The 16,848-nt window shown below is 47.0% G+C and overlaps 1 protein-coding gene across 1 annotated transcript; it reads left to right on the plus strand.

Moving 5' to 3' along the window:
• Positions 1-37: 37 nt before the first annotated feature.
• PRDM13 (PR/SET domain 13) lies at positions 38-12,723 on the plus strand (the record flags this gene model as incomplete). The annotated part of the gene is made up of 4 exons (XM_081334830.1): positions 38-181; positions 2,536-2,667; positions 2,793-2,913; positions 11,168-12,723. 4 exons carry the CDS (start codon positions 38-40, stop codon positions 12,721-12,723), a joined length of 1,953 nt encoding a protein of 650 aa, XP_081190956.1.
• Positions 12,724-16,848: the final 4,125 nt, after the last annotated feature.

The following is a 16,848-nucleotide window of genomic DNA, read 5'->3' on the forward strand; positions in this document are numbered from 1 at the left end:
AGCTTGCCCAGCGCCGCGTCCTTGCCCAGAGGCAGCAATGCTAAGCAGCCGGCCCCCGCCAGCCCTCGGCATCACCGCGGAGTGCAGCATCCCGGCTGGCCTGCGCCTGGGTCCCGTGCCCGGCCCCTTCAAACTGGGCAAGTACCTGTCCGATCGCAGGGAGCCGGGACCCAAGAAAAAGGTATTGCTCCCACACCTGGGCGGAAAGCACAGGGGGAGACCTAGAAGCCCCGACCGGGGGGAAGGGGCTGAAGGGGAACCAGAACCCTTCGTGGGGTGGGGGAAACAGCGCGCAAGAAGCCCTACTTTACTTCCCTCATCCTGCCCGCAGAAGGAGAAAGGCAAGGAAGGGTTTGGGTCTCTGAGGTTTCTGGGTTGGGTGACCTCTTCGTCCTGACGCCATTCAGATGTTTAGATTTAAGGAGAGAGCTGGCTTTGGGCGCACACACACACACACACACAAAGGCACAAATTTACTGGCACGCATTACGTTTCCTTCTCCATCCCAAATGGCTTTTGACACTCAGAATACCCCCCCCTTTCTTGACGTCTCTTCCCAAATAACCTAAAGGCAGGATTCATAATTAAGAACTCATTAAATGATCAAGAGGTGCCGAGAGGGTCCTCGGAGTGGGGTGAACGTGGCGGCAACGCAATCTCGCCTGGTGCGGAACCGGTTCTCTAGGTAGGAGAGACTGGCAGAAGTGTGGACGGCTAGCTGGTTCAAGCAAAGTCGGCCGTCTTGGAGCACCGCCACCCCACAGTTTAATGAGGCACCAGTTGCTTTATTCTAAAGACTATTCCCACAGTGGTTGCACGCACGTTCACAGGGAGAGAGAGAGAGAGAGAGAGAAACCCCAACTTTGCAAGCTGTGGATTCATAGAATCGCCTGATTTTTCACATGTCTTTGCCAAGGTCAGATATGTTGCAAAGATTAACTAGGCAAGTTTTGTCATGGAGCTTTGGACCATGTTGGAGAGATGCCTTCCTGCTGCATATCCCAAGCCGTTGCTGACATATTCTATCTCATCTTTTCATGCTGAGTCGTGATAATAATAGGGGCATTTTGATCCGGATGAAACATTTATTTAGCACAAAATGAATCGGGACTGTTTTCCAAATAGAGCTCTGTGGGACATTAATAATATCTATGCATCTCAAAGCTATAAATGAATTCCAGAGTAAAACGGGTTCAGGGATATGAGACTTTCTCCAGATGAATCTAAACAGGAGACAACTTGACTCCCAAGTTCAGCAATCTGTCACAAGTCCGCCCCCCCCCCCTTAATAGCCTTTAATTGTTTTTAAACGCTCCGCCAAGACTGTTCAAATTTATTTCTCATCTGGCTCCCTCGGTTGCTCCCCTTAGCATGCCTTTGTAAGAACGATGTTTATTGTGCAGTCTTTTCAACGAGGTAGCTCCTCATTGGCACTCTCTGTTTCCCATGTTCAAGCAGATTATGAAAGATAAGAGAGTTCTGGTGACTAAACCGAGTCACCTATCCTTTCCCTTCTTGAACACGACTGATTAGACGATTCATTAAATTAATTACACCGGAAGGGGATTGAAGCGAGGAGATCGGTGCAGAGATATTTGCCTGGGTGGATGGAAAATATTAATAAAGCATTTTGAAAGGTGGCTGCAACTAACCATGTGGCAGTAGAATCAGGGCAGAGAAAGTGAAAGGAAAAGTAAAGGCTGGTTTCCCCCCCCCCCAAAACCTCCCTTTCCCCCCCCAAGCAACATGAGGGAGATCTATTACTTTCTGCCTGTTGTGAGAAAATAGGGCAGCATAACCCAGTTTGAAGCCTCAATTCTTGGATGGAAGGCTAATTAAACTCAGAATGACTTACTTCCAGGAATTATGCAAGATCCTTTATGGCCGCAATACTAGCTATACCACCTGAACACCAGCCCTTCAATTTAAGTGGATCTGGCCCTTCTTTTTCCCCACGGTGCCTAGGCAAACCTATTTGGAGGCTCTTTTAGCAGAAATAAACGAAAATCGAAGGAAGCACTAGGCTTAATAGTGTCTCTTCCAAAGACACTACTCCTTTAAAGACAATCCAAATTTACTCCTGAGTACATAGGCGCTTTTCAATTCAGCGCTCTAAATCCAATGTCCATTAGTAATAAAAAAAATCCTCGCACTCGATCGCTTAAACCAGATTCTGGTTTGCAGCGGTGGCTGTAAGCGGCCAATGTTTGCTCCTGTAAAGATGCGATTTTTCTGCACATTGACCCGACGATAAGCCCCGACGGAACTTACTTCGGAGTGCCTGCTCCTGGGGCTACTGGCAATCGTCTCCTGGCTGCAGCAGGTGGCTAAGGAGCTCAGCCCATCCACAGGTCCCTTTTCTTTGCAAAACGGCAGGAGTCCTTTCTAGCGGGCCGGAAAGGTCCAGGGAGAAGGAAGTCAACAGATCCCGCCCTGATTGGAAGGCCGGCTTCGAACGCGCGCCCTGCAAGGCAGCGCAAGCCAGTGGCCAAGTCCCCGACCGGCTACAACTGACCGGCTTCCCCTGTTTTCCAGGTGAGGATGGTGAGAGGGGAGCTGGTGGACGAAGCTGGAGCCTCGGCCGTGGAATGGATCGGGCTAATCCGGGCTGCCCGACACGCGCAAGAGCAGACTCTGGAAGCGGTGGCAGATCTGCCGGGGGGACAGGTACTGGCCTCCGAGCTTGCTCCCGGTAACTGGAGAGGCGGATAGGGGCGCCGTCCGGGTTTTGGAGGTGGCAAGCCTCGCCCTTCTGAGCCTCCGAGGGTCTCAAGCTTATCGTTTCTCCTTAGATTTTCTACCGGGCATTGCGAGACGTCCAGCCGGGAGAGGAGCTGACCGTGTGGTATTCCAACGCTTTGGCTGAGTGGTTTGATATCCCGGTCACGGCGACCCCGACCCACGACGAGAAAGGTAGGCTCCCGCGAGCGAGCATCTCGGCTGGGGCAGACAGGTCTGGTGGCCCCGCCTGGGTGTCTTGAGACTGACTTTCGCATAGGTGCTGTGGCATCGTCCCGTCCACCTCACTTTAACGTCCTAATGCAGGGCTCTTCAAACTTGGCCCTTTTATGACTTGTGAACTTCAATTCCCAGAATTCCTCAGCCAGCAAAGCTGGCTGAGGAATTCTGGGAGTTGAAGTCCACAAGTCATAAAAGGGCCAAGTTTGAAGACCCCTGTCCTAATGGCTTTAATTCGGAGGAATGGAAGCCCAGTGGGATTAGCCCCCACTGCGGATCTGGATTTCCTGCCGGGGCGGGCACGCCCACGACTCGGGCACAGCCTCAGGAAAAGACGGCGTCTTACCGCTTATCGCGCCTTGCGCGTTCAACTCCGCCGCTAAGGACGCCAAAGGCGGCGATAGGAAGCCGCGAAGCCACCTCAAGTCTCCTACCGGCCCCTTTATAGCTTACCTCGTATAACCAGGAGAAGACAGGCTCCATCACCGCTGGCTCAGATGGCAAGCCAACATACAATATTTTTCCATTTTAAACGCGAAGCCCACACACCCTTTATTTGGCAGCAAATCCTGAGATGGTATATAGGTTCTGCTGCTTGAGCAGGGGGCTGGACTAGAAGACCTCCAAGGTCCCTTCCGGCTGTATTCTATTCTATTCCTACGGGGAGCCGTCCTACAGTTGGGGGGCATTTCTTGATATCAAGATACGCTGTTCTGCCGAGTCCCGCTAGGTCGCACTCCGAAAAAAAGGATCCCTCGGGGCTAAAGGTCTTGGGGCTCCAAATTATCAGTGTAAAAGATGGCAGGGTTTATGTCGCTCTGCAAGAAAGCTGGCAGATTTAGGCTGATCTGCAAGAAAGAAGGAGAGGGGAAAGTAAGTGGGTAAAAGTATGCCGCTTGGGGGGGGGGCGAAAGCCCTAATAAGCAGGCATATACATAGAATGAAGGCTATTGCTAAGCACGTTGATTTGTGCTTTAAATTGTAAGCCGCCCTGAGTCTTCGGAGAAGGGCGGGATATAAATGGGATTAAAATAAATAAAATAAAATAAAATAAAAAATAAAAGAGAGGATGATGAAATGAAATGGACCCCCATGTTCTTGATTAAACTGGGCCCTAGCAACCTCACTTCCTATTCGAAATGGTAGGGAGTTTTCTTTGCCTTTTGGAGGCATCACCCACCTCCTGAGTCACCGCCTCCTGCAGAGAAACGGCACAGAAGTGGGTCACCTTTGATGATTGGAAACCGGCCTTAGCTTTGGGGGTGATGGGGGGGGAAACCTGAGGGCTGCAGTGGGCGGGGCAATGAAACCAAAGGGGTGAAGACAAGTTTCTTGTTGTTGGGGGAGGGGCTTGGAACTTTTAGTTTCCTGAACTCTTTTTAAGGTTTGCTCTATATTCCCTGTTTCAAAACGACGAGAAAGCAGAGTCTTGGTGGTGTGTGTGTGTGGGGGGGGGAGGAAGGCTCACATATCTCTTATTTCAAAAAACATTTCTTAGAAATAGCTACTATCAAGCCGCAGTGGGTCAGATTCTTTGCCTGCTAGTTCACAACTGCCTATTCCATCCTTCTGGAGTTTATTTATTTAACTTATAGGTATGACTGGTATGACTCTGATGGCCTATCTAGAAGTCCCGCCTTATAAATTCATGCTTCCAGTCAATGTGCTAGAATTTCAAAAGACTCCACGGAAGGTCTACTCCTGATGTCAGTGATTGCTTTCCTAAGTTTCAGTTTAGCATTTTAAAAGTTGGATGCATATTCCACTTCTGAGTTTAAAGAAGTCAAAGTAGACTTCAGACAGGGAACAGTGGTAGATTGTTATGGGGACAAATTTCTGATTTACATATACAGGATTGTAGTACATAATTTCTTATACAGAGGCTATTCTAGCACTTTATACTTTGATATTCTCAATCAGTCCTTGTTTAAAAACCTTCTGCATCCCCTCTTAAGGGATATTGTTGCCTCATTATTTTCTTTCTAACCTTTCTAACACTGGGGACACATTTCTTTGGTTGATTCATCACTGTTGGTTACAGCAACTTTATGACAAAGTCTTCGACACTTTATTCTAGGACAGACATGTCAAACACAAGGCCTGGGGGCCGGATCCAGCCCGCAAAGTGGTTTCATGCGGCCCGCGAAGCCATCCTGGAATCAGTGTGGGAACGGCCCCCACTCCCTTGGCCCTGGCCCAGAGACCCTCCTCCTGCCAGAGACCCTCAGATCTGTCCCACTCCTGCCCAGGCCCCCATAGGCACCCTTGATGCCAACGATGTAGAGCTGGCCATGCCCACCCAGTAGGCAGTATGCACTCTAGCCACGCCCACCCAGTAGGCCACACCCACCCGGGCCACACCCACCCAGCCCCCTGAGGGCAACCGCAATGCTGATGCGGCCCTCAATGAAATTGAGTTTGACACCCCTGTTCTAGGATAAGGAGCTGGAGAGTAATCAAACCAATAACAGGTGGTTTTCTGGGCAATTGTACAGGAAGTGTAAAGCTTTTTCTAACTTCCTAGTCTAGTTTAGGGATTTCCCAGTGGTCTCCCTTCTAAATGCAAACTAGGCCTCACCCTTCCTAGCTTTTTCTGGATCAACTAATAATGCAAGAGCTTTTCTAAAACTGTCCTTTTAATCATCCGTACTTAGCAATGAGGTTCCTGCTGCCCACAACGTCCCCCAGGAAGTGAGCCTTCTCTAGAGCTTTTATGTAGAGTTAATCCAATTAGAACCAAATCGGTCTGGTTCCCAGTGAATGTGCTGCAGGGCAGCAAAACCCTTGGCAAAGAATGAGACTCACTCCCCAGTTACTCTCTCTCTCTTTTTTTTTAGCTCATTCCTCAACCTTTCTTCTGAGTGTTGCTAATCTGAAACTCCGGCTGCACCTCGCTTTAGGAGATCTTTAAAGGCGGTGGCCAGTGATCTTTTTCACTCAAAGAGATTCTCAGATTCTCATCTAGCCCTTGTGTGTGTGGGGGGGGGGGGGAAGGAGAGAGGAAGTCCCTTCACACAGAACAGGTCGAGAGGGAGAGTCGGCAGAGCAAACGGCTTGGAAAGACGAGTAGAAAGAAGCGTTTGAACCGCTCCATTCAGCGGGTGCAGATTGAGTAAACGAGGCTCTTAGGAGCAGACCGAAAGCGGTGTGTGTGTGTATTTCTGGGCATGTGGAGAGTTGGGTAGGAACCAAGAGACTTTCTAATTAGGCCTGATACTATTTACAAGTCATTGTCACTTGAAACTTACAGGTCGGTCACAATTTCTGGTATCCAGCCTTCCATTCCTAGCAAAGGTTTTACTTGTGTATTTCTTCCCTACTCATTCAAAGCACTCGGGTTATCAAGTCGGACCGAGAGCGAACAATTTCTCACGCACTCGAATCCTAGAGAGATTTTGACCCTTCCTTTCTCTCCTCTTTCCCCTCCCGCACCTTATCCTTCCGAAGGTGAGCCGCGTAGTTGAAGCGAATTAGGAAGATCTGCCGGAGAGGGACATCTGGAGACAGCCAGCGAGAGGGAGAAATGGGAAAATCAAACACTTAAAATGAAGTTTGTTAGAGTCCTCGGCAAGAATGGCTGATGACGATCAGCCCAGTTAGAGTTGGGGACAAAGACTTTGTGTGCTTCAATGTCTTTTTCCAACCTGAATTCCTTACAATGTGTTGGACCAGGACTCTCCTCAGTTAAGGGCAGAAAATCCAAAGCTGGTAAGAACCGCCCATACTTAACTTCGGTGGCCAGGCGAGTCAGCAAGCAAGAGAAAGAAACCCCAATTTAGGGAAGCAACACTTCGTTCAGAAGTTGTATAAAGTAGTTGCAAGCTTTCAAGTTTTCGAAAACTCTTCATTGGACATATTCTGGATCGAACAAGTTGACAGAAGCCGTGTGAGAGAACCTAGGAGAAAATGCGAACTATGTTTGCATCAGATTAGAGCTTAGGTAGAGGGAAGGAGAGGGATGCGGTGGCTCAGTGGGTTAGGACGCTGAGCTTGTTGATCGAAAGGTCGGAACCTTTACCTTTACCTTAGAGTGAAGGAGAGCTTTTGCGCCTGCAAACTGGGCTTTGGAGGTTCCCTTGCTTCAGAAATATACATTTCAATCAATACATTAAACCAGTTTCCCTTGGTCCTCCCCAAAACAGCTTTGTATTGCTGGCTCTAACGTTTTTGAGTTATGTTCTCCACCCAAGTTCCAGTTTGCGAGATGAGCGCCCATATAAATAAATCGACTGATTGATCGAATAAATAAATAAATAAATAAATAAATAAATAAATAAATAAATAAATAACATGTTCTTTTTTTCAACAGAAGGGAGGTAAACTCTCCAAGTTTTTTTTAATCATTGGGAAACTAGAAAAAAAGCCGATCTCCATTTTTTTAAAAAAAAAACAGGTTCAAATGGATGTACTGTAGATAGCCAACTAATTTAGGCAGTCACAGAATTTATTTCCAAAGATTAAATAACTTAAGTCTGGGCTTAAATAACTAAAGAAGAACGGAAGGATACAGTTTGTCCCATTTTTCTCAGTGCAAACCCCCCCCCCCGCCCTCCAGCTATTATAGGAACACAACTATTAGTTTATTTGTGAGATTTTGTATTTCACCCAGCGTTTCCTTTAGGAATGTTCCTTTAGGAATAGGCTTCCATGTCTATTCACCTTCTTCTTCCTCCCCCCACCATAAACCTGTGATCAAAAAAAAAAAGTTGTGTCCCCAGAGCAGTGGGAATGTTCATTCTTGGGTAACCAATATAACCCAGTAATTCGGTCTTATATTTAATTGGTGTTATACTTCGACTCAGAGAGGCTGGCCAGCACTCCGGCATAATCTTCGTTTTTCCTCTCCGCCCACAAACCACAGAAACGTGGATGGCTTAGCAACTCCCAGAACCTCATCCGACCTGAGCCAAGTCGCTTTCACCCACTTCGGGACAAACTAAACCTTTCAGGAAGGGAGCCCAAAGGCCACTGCCTTTTGAATCAACCGATTCCTTATGGCCCATCTATCTATTCTAGGCCATTGTCTTGCCTAGTAACGAGAGGTTCATGAGCGTTAGATTGCCCTTTGTTCCCCGATTCCGTTCCCTGACATACGCTACCTATTCTGTCTGCGTTAACAGATGGGCCGCCGGACCCGAGCGTGAAGGCAGCAGCTGCCAGCGCTGGCAGCCCCTGGAGTCCACACTGCAGCCTCGCTGCAGCGCTCGCCGCCTTCTCCAGCTTTATTGCTCTTGCTCCACTGTCACCTCTTCGCCCCCCCCCCACTCCGTCCCCTAAAAGAGAAACGTATTAACTGAGAAAGGTGCCCGCAACTGAGACATTCATATTATTATTATCCAGTTTTTCCACTTTTCTCAACGAAGTCAGATGCGGATTGACAATTGCAGCCCGATTCAGATTCTCCAAAGACTTGTAAATTGCTTTGATCGTTCCACTGCCTTCGTGTACTTATCTTCTGGACAGAAAATTGGGATAGAAATTACATAAGTAATTGAGGGATCATGCAGTGAACTGTTTGGATTACACAGAAGCAGTGGCCAGGTTCTTTTGAGACTGCAGTCTTAAAGATGACAGGTCTGCTTCTATTTGCTAAGCTGTATTTATGAGTAAGGAAGCATAGTCTTTGGCATGAGACAAATTAATAACAGGTAATATCGCTGGTTAAACGCATGCTTTGTTATGAAGAATGAGACCTTAAAAACAGAATTGATTTTCTGTGGCATAGGATGGCTCACACAAAATACCTTTTCATGTGGTGTCCCCTTCATGGATTACTGCCTTGTGGTTGTGAAGGGGCTTATGTAATTCAATGAAGCTATGAGCTATGCCGTGCAGGGCCACCCAAGACGGACAGGTCATAGCAGAGAGTTCTAACAAAACGTGATCCACTGGAGAAGGAAATGGCAACCCACTCCAGTATCTTTGCCATGAAAACCCCATGGACAGTGACTCCAGAAGATGGTAGAGGACAGGAAGGCCTGGAGGAACACTGTCCATGGAGTTAAGGACACGACTTCACAACTAACAACAACAACGTATATATATTCTGCCTATAAAGTGTCTTTGTTCAAGAATGGCTACCATAAAACAACCTCATGGGAGGTTGAAGAGTCTTGCTGCTGTTTTATGGATATTGACATTTTAAACATCCGATTTCATGTATTTGTTTGCGTAAATATTGGCTATTTATTCCGGATAGAGGCAGAAAGCTCTTGTTGCCAAAGATAACATATGTGTCATTGGAAGATGTGACTATGGAAACCTCTGATATTGGAGAGGACCTCATTAGGCTTTCCAGAATAGGTGAAGAGGGATAGTTCAGGCATCTCACTTTGTAACGAGATATGATTTGTCAATCTGTAGCACTGTTAGTGGTTGTGTTTGTTGCTGATAAAGAGTAGGGAGAAGAAATGGAGAGGAGTAAAATCGGAGGGAAATGGCATTCACAAAGAATAACCTATCAAATAAAATTCAAAAATTGTCCACAAAATCTACAAGTTGCAATTATATAGAGTCAGCAGTATACCTGACCTTATAAAAATATGCATAAGAACTAATTAACATATGCAGAGAGACAAACTCATTTTGACGGAAGGCAAGAGATGTTACTGGAATATGATTTATTTTGTAAAAGATCTTGCATTTTATTACTGACTCCACTTAAATTCAAGTTAGCTGATTATGACATCTTTGCCTGCCCACTTAATCACATACCAAAAGTATTCAGGACAAGAACTCAATTCTGCAGTTGTAATCAAGGGGAAAATAGCTTCCTGGTAAGAGGAAAGCAATCTAACTTCCCCAATAGCTGCACATTATATGCGTGTATGTTCCAGAACTTGTACTATGGGTTGGGTTGGTTAGTTCAGATTTTTGTTTGCCAGACAGATTGGCTGCTTCATGCTAAACCAGTTAAAGTAGTGCATTAATGACCTGAGATGCTGAATCTATAAATAGATAAGAGCAGGGCTAAGAGTATTGATAAAATAATTAAGGGGGATTATCAGTGAGCACCCAGAGTCTTCCAAAGTATTAGATGTGCAATAAGGTCTCTTTTGAAACTGACAAATGGGATTTGGCCAAGAAATTTTGGTTCAGTGCTTGTCATTCTAGAGATGAGTCAGGCTTCCCATCATTGTTAAAGGACTCATCCATATATTGTTTTAATTCGTTTATATTCAGAATTATTCTTAATGTGATAACACTAGACAACTCTTTCTGTTGCCTTTTTCAATTTCTAGTATAATAGCAAAAATCTTACTGTAGAGCCAACATAAAAATTATTCTTGACTTCGTGTTAAAAAAAGAGACACTTAAAGTAAATCAATTAAAATCAAGCCCTATTAACTTAAAAGTTTAGAAATAATAATGAATAATCATTATACATTATATATGCAAACAACAGCTGCTTATCCCAAATCCTTGCGAAGGAATCAATAGGTGGATTAAAAATGCCAGTTCTAGTCTAAACATCTGGTTGACTGTGAGACTAACCATAATGTATTGAATTTGTGTCTCTAGGACTGCAGAGGTATAATATTTAAAATATTTTAAAAGTTCTATTTCTATTACTTCTACCATTCTCACAATAGTTGTGTGATTATAATTGCCTAAAGCAATTATCTTTAAATTATGAAAATATGTCAGATTGGGCTTTTTTTAGAATTTGCTCTCATTTTGTAATAGGAGAAAAAAAAATCTGCAATATCCAGAACTACTACAGGTTGAAACTTACACTATTTTACTAGCAACTTTAGGGCAAGCTCACGCACCTGCATAACCTTGTTTATTTATTTATTTTTATTTTATTTTAATTCCATTTATATCCCGCCCTTCTCCGAAGACTCAGGGCGGCTTACAAGCTTAGCAGTAGCCTTCATTCAACACAATAGAGACGAAAGTGATATATCACTACGGTGTGAACCAAGGCGTGGCAATTCAGAGATCATTGGGAAATTGTTCGGACTCATGAAAGGAGCAATTAAGTGGGAAGTACTAATTAAATGGGAAGTACTAATTAAATGGGAAGTACTAATTAAATACTAAATGGTCAGCAGTTACACTGATCTCTGCTTCAACAGATTTCCCCCCCAACCGCTCCCTATCACCACCTTCCCCTTCCTCATATCTTCAAATCCTTAAATCTTTGTCAAGTCGCGCTTTGGTACAGTTGTGGTAACCGACCTCCCGGTTTGTTTTTCCTTGCTAGGCGAGGAGCGCTACATTTGCTGGTACTGCTGGCGAACCTACAAGTATCCCAACAGCCTCAAGGCCCACGTCCACTTCCACTGCGTGCTGAACCACGGCCGCGGCTTCGCAGGAGCGTCAGAGCCTCACCGGCCCGGAGAGCTCTTCGCTCCAGCTCCGAAGCCGGCAGCCGGGCCGCCTCCGAGGCCCCCTTGCCCGGCCGCGTCCCGAGATGCTGTCAAGCGGGAATCCGCCGGCTCGCCGTCCTCAGCCAAAGGGGGCGGGAGCGGGCGCAAAGGCGCCAAGGCCGAGCAGGAACGCGCCTTGGACATGAGCTTGGGCCCGGGACGGAGCCCGGGACACTTCTGGGGTCTGCTGGGCAGCAACTCCGGAGGCAGCAACGGCTTGTCTTTCTATCCCGGAGCCAGGTCGGCCTTCAAGCCCGCCGGCCTGGCTAAAGAGGACTCGCCGGCTTTTCGGGAAGAGGGCAAAGGCGGAGGCTTCAGCAAGGCCTCGGGGAGCCTGAAGCCCGGCCGGCCGTGCGGCCAGACCGGCGCTTCCCGCCACCCGCCTCCTCACGGCAAATGCCACCCGCCGCCCGCCCCGCCGCCCTCCTCTTCCTCCTCCTCCTCCGCCGCGGCGGGGCTGGCCTACTCCGGCGCCGTGCGGGGTTTCCCCTTCCTGACGCCCTTGGAGGAAAACTCCGCCTTCAAGCACGTGGAGCGCGGCTTCTCGGCCAACCTTTCCCCTCCCGCCAGCCGCTACCCGCGCTTGGCGGGCGGCGCCGGAGGACTCCACTTGGAGCGCTTCGCCGCCCTGCCTCCCTTCGAAGGGCTGGCGCCCTACTCGCCCGCCGGGGACTGCCCGCTCCCGCCCCTCCTGCCTTCCTTCGCCGTCTACAACGGCGAGCTGCTCTACAGCGCCCCCTGCTACCCGCTCAACCTCCACTTCGGCAACTTCCTCAAGTACCCGGAGTCGGCGCCCTATTTCAGCGGGGCGGCGGCGGCGGGCCTCCACCATGCCGAGCTGGGCTCGTTGGCCGGCGTCGACCGCGAGATGGCTCTGCACACGCATCAGTTCTCGGAGATGGCCGCGGCCGAGAAGAGCCGCGGCCGCCTGGAGAGCTTGCCGGCCCCGCCGGCGGGCCCGGCCGGCGGCAAACCCAAGACGGGCCACCTGTGCCTGTACTGCGGCAAGCTCTACTCGCGCAAGTACGGCCTGAAGATCCACATGCGGACTCACACCGGCTACAAGCCGCTCAAGTGCAAGGTCTGCCTGCGGCCTTTCGGCGACCCCAGCAACCTGAACAAGCACATCCGGCTCCACGCCGAAGGCAACACGCCTTATCGCTGCGAGTTCTGCGGGAAGGTGCTAGTCAGGCGCCGAGACTTGGAAAGGCACGTCAAGTCCCGGCATCCGGGCCAGAACTTGCCCAAGGGAGGCGCCGAGGAGCTCCGGGAGCCAAAGTCGGACAACGAGAGCGACGTCGACGTCTGCTTCACGGACGATCAGAGCGATCAGGACACCGGCAGCAGCGGCGGCGGTGGCGGCGGCTGCCGGTCCAAAGAGCAGCAATAAAAATAAACCGAACCGGGGGTGGGGTGGGGTGGAGAGAGGTCGCCATAGGGTTGGGAGGGACCGGGTCGGACACTGGGATGACCAAAGCTACTAGGCTCCTCGGAATGAACTCTCTCCTTCCTTCCTTCCTTCCTTCCTTCCTTCCTTCCTTCCTTCCTTCCTTCCTTCCTTCCTTCCTTCCTTCCTTCCTTCCTTCCTTCCTTCCTTCCTTCCTTCCTTCCTTCCTCTCGCTCGGAGGAGCTGCTGAGTACAATATTCAATTCGATCGACGTACCGTATCCCTGGGCTAGTAAGGGGGAAGCTGTTCGTCCAGCTGGTTAAGTTCAGGGGGTATTTTAAGGTCTGCCCTTAAGAAAGAATCAGTTGGGCATCTGCTTTTCCCAGCACTTCGCCTCCGGATGGCCTCAGTCAGCCTCAGCCAAGAAGGGAGGGTGTGTGTGTGTGTGTGGGTGGGGGGCAATGGCAAAAGTTTGCAGGGCTGACCGAAACCACTGTAGGACCGGAGACGTTTGGCAGCTGCGGTTCAGAGGTTTTGTTTGCAAAAGGGAATCGCACCGTGTGGCGGGAATAATCCTGGTGCTGTTCCATCCAATTTTCTAGGTTCCCTGCAGGATGGATCAGTAAGTGGGTTGGGATTGCAGAACGAGCTCTGCTAACATGTGATTGGTGAGTTTGTGATTCAGTGTGTTGTGCTAATAGCCGTACTTTTATCAACCGATGATAGTGCCAAGAGATTCAGGTTGTCTTTGCAAGCAACTTTCACCTAGGTTAATATAGCCTAAATCCTACTGAACTGTGGACTGACTTCTGAGTAAACGTGTATAAGATTGGCCTGCTGCCATTTTCATCCCTTAGGTTTATCTGGTGAAATATGTTTTCTCTTCCTCAGCTGTTTCGCATGTCATGATGAACTGGATAATTCTTAAGACATCTTGCAATCATCTTTGTGGCAGTATAAAGCCTGACTTCATTAGTGTTGTACTGGCAGAAAAATGTTTGGATGCCATTGTAAACCACTAGTGAGGAAAGGACTGTAGTTTCCACACTAGCAAACATTATCTAGCCAGCTGTTTTATTAGTTTAAAGAGCATTTACATTGGTACAGGAACATCTACACTCACTTGCCACTATACAGAGAGAGCTGTTTGGATTATTACGCTCATATAATTAAGGATTGTGGGTCACTTTTATAATTTAGGACCAGGCCTTTGGCTGAACTCAAAGCATATTTAATGAAATCACTTGGATTAGTCCCATTCCAGTAGTAAAACACCCAAGTCTGTTCCTCAATAATACTTCCTGGGCTGCTGGTTCCTGCCCCTGGTTTTTAACTTATCCTATCATGGCTTCACTTTCCCTGAAATGAGCAAGCCAGGAAAGGGGTGTTGGTGTGAAAGTGGGTGAATGAATTCAGGGTGAAAATGTCTGCAGTCTAAGTACTACTTGGAAAATGACATTAGGGTATGTCCAGAAGGAAGACCACACTCAGAATAATGGATCCAATTCTGATCACCACAATATAAATATTTTTTAAAAAGATGTTGAGACCCTAGAAAGAGTGCAGAGAAGAACAAAAAAGATCATAAGGAGTCTGGAAGCTAAAACATATGACTTAAGAGACACAGAGAAGAAAGGGTTGACCTACTCTCCAAAGCACTTGTCAACAGGACAAGAAGTAACCTCTGGAAGATCATTAAGGAGAGAACTAAAGAGAAATTTCCTGACAGTTAAAACAATCAAGTTTTTCCAGAATGGTGTAGGGTCTCCTGCTTGAGCAGAGGGTTGGACTAGAACAGGGCTTTTCAACCAGTGACATGGGTACCACCTGTGGTACATTGGCACCTGGCAGGTGGTACATGACCATCCTAGAAAAGTGGTAGCGGGGGAGGGGAATGAACTGAACCAGTGGCAGCACAGCACAAGCCTGAGCGAGAGACGGCTGGAGCTGCAGGGCTGTCAGGGCTCAGTGGAAGCGCCAGGATCAGCGCCAGGCTCCAGCTGGAGCTCGGTGCTGATCCTGGCGCTTCTGCTGAGCCCAGAAGAAGCCCCGATCGGCTGGAATGTTGGAGCATCTCCAGGGTCTTGTGATTTACATTCAGATGCTTGGCAACTGATTCATATTTATGACGGTCACAGTGTCCCAGGGTCATGTGAAGTGGCCAAAACCTGCTTCAACCACCCAGCGGGGGGGGGGGGGGGAAGAAATAAAAACCAAATACACCCCCCCCATCCCATCCCCACTGCCAATCCTCAACAGAAATACTCAAAACAATGAAAACCTCAGACAGGAGGAAGAGTGCCGCCAGGCGGGCAGGCGTGCGTCTTGTGGGAGCACTTTTTTCAGCGCCATTGTAACTTCAAACAGTCACTAAGTGAACTGTTGTAAGTTGAGGACTACCTGTACTTCATCACTTTTTTCCTTTTTCTTTTTTGGTCATCATGTTTTTGACACCTTGCTAGGCGACTGGTGGTACTCGGATGTTGCCATATCCTAAAAGTGGTACAATGGGTGAAAAGGTTGAAAACCCCTGAACTAGAAGACCTCCAACGTGCCTTCCAACCCTATTCTATATTCTAAGAATCTTTTGCGGAGGGAAGAAACAGCTCCAAATGCTTATTACTTGCAGAGTATTACCATAGTTCAATACACTGGGAATTTGGAACAGCCAATCTGTTTCTTTCCATAACATTTTTAAATGTGCCTTTTTTGTGGGGTATTTGGGAGGTTGCCTGCAGATAAGGAGTTAGCTTTCCCCTCTCATTTGTTCTGGCCACCACTAAGATATATATATTCATCCATATATATATATGGAAAAACCTCCATTTTAAAAAAGTATAATCTGCATTCAATATCAAAAACATTGCTAGCCACAATAGCCCTTTTCTACCTAAAACACACTTTACACAACTTCAATCTCATTTTCAGGCGGAAATGTGTAAGTTTAATTCTAATTGAACATTTTTATGACCACACAGGAAGGGTAAAGGATAGGATGTCAGCAGCCTGACTTACCCTCCTATTACAACTTATTTATAACACACTACTATTTGGGTAACGTTTGTAAAATAAGTACATGAAAGCATGACCCCTCAAGCACACTCTATATCATTTTCAAGAAAATACTTCTTTTGAATTTTGTAGACTACATATGTGGTGTATGCTTTATGATGGTGTACAGTGGAAAATATTTTGGTCTCGGTTACAGGTTGTCATTTTTAAGACAATAAAGTTATTGACAAACTATTGTTTAACTTTTCTTAGAAGATTTTTGTCTTTGTTTTTTTTTTGGGGGGGGAAGCCATTTGAAACTCTTCAGTACAATACAGCATCAACAGAAGTTTCATTAAACTAATGCATTTGATTCATATTGAGTGGCACCTTCTCCTTAGCCACTTCTTTCAAATGAAGGAAACCCAGCGGCTGTCTTCCCATAACAAAGTGACCAAGTCAAATAACAATCTAGCAACTTCATTTGCAAAATACACTAAGCTTGTTGTTTTGCTAATCTTCCTTTCTTTATTTCTGGCTTTATCTTCTGTGCTTACCACACCAATTTGACGAGTTTAGGCTCGAATAGATTGAGCTAACTCAGAAAATGAGTTAATTCATTAGGCTGATTGAGCAAATTGTTTCAGGAAGCCGATAATAATGTTTGGAGAATTAGAATGGAAACATTGTAGGCTGATTTAAGAATTCTTCAAAATTATACCGAAGGCATGTCAATGATGTCAGGTGTGGGAAAGCTGAAAGTACTGAACTGGAGCCTCTTTGCTTGCAGCTCCCAATTCTGAGCAAAAGCCAAGGAATTCAGGAGTTTTGGTACAGATCCTTAATTCATTTTTAGGTAGGTTTTCAACATAATCACGTAACATTTTGTTCTTCTGATGCAGCTGCACAATGGACTTCAGTCTGCAAAAAAAAGTTCATTATATCAACAGTGGTGAAATTCACTTGGATACATTTATAGTCCAGACACAGGGATTTAAGTCCCGCTCCTTTTGATGACTCTGGTAACAAAATCTTCTCTCTGATTTCCTTTAGTCTCAGATCTAATTTCTTGACAGGTTAACAACAAACAAGCAATTAAAGGTGTCGTCAGCAGATGCTGGGAATTTCCAATTATT

This window comes from Vipera berus (assembly GCF_964194415.1).
Source record: "Vipera berus genome assembly, chromosome: 1".
Lineage (NCBI taxonomy): Eukaryota > Metazoa > Chordata > Lepidosauria > Squamata > Viperidae > Vipera > Vipera berus.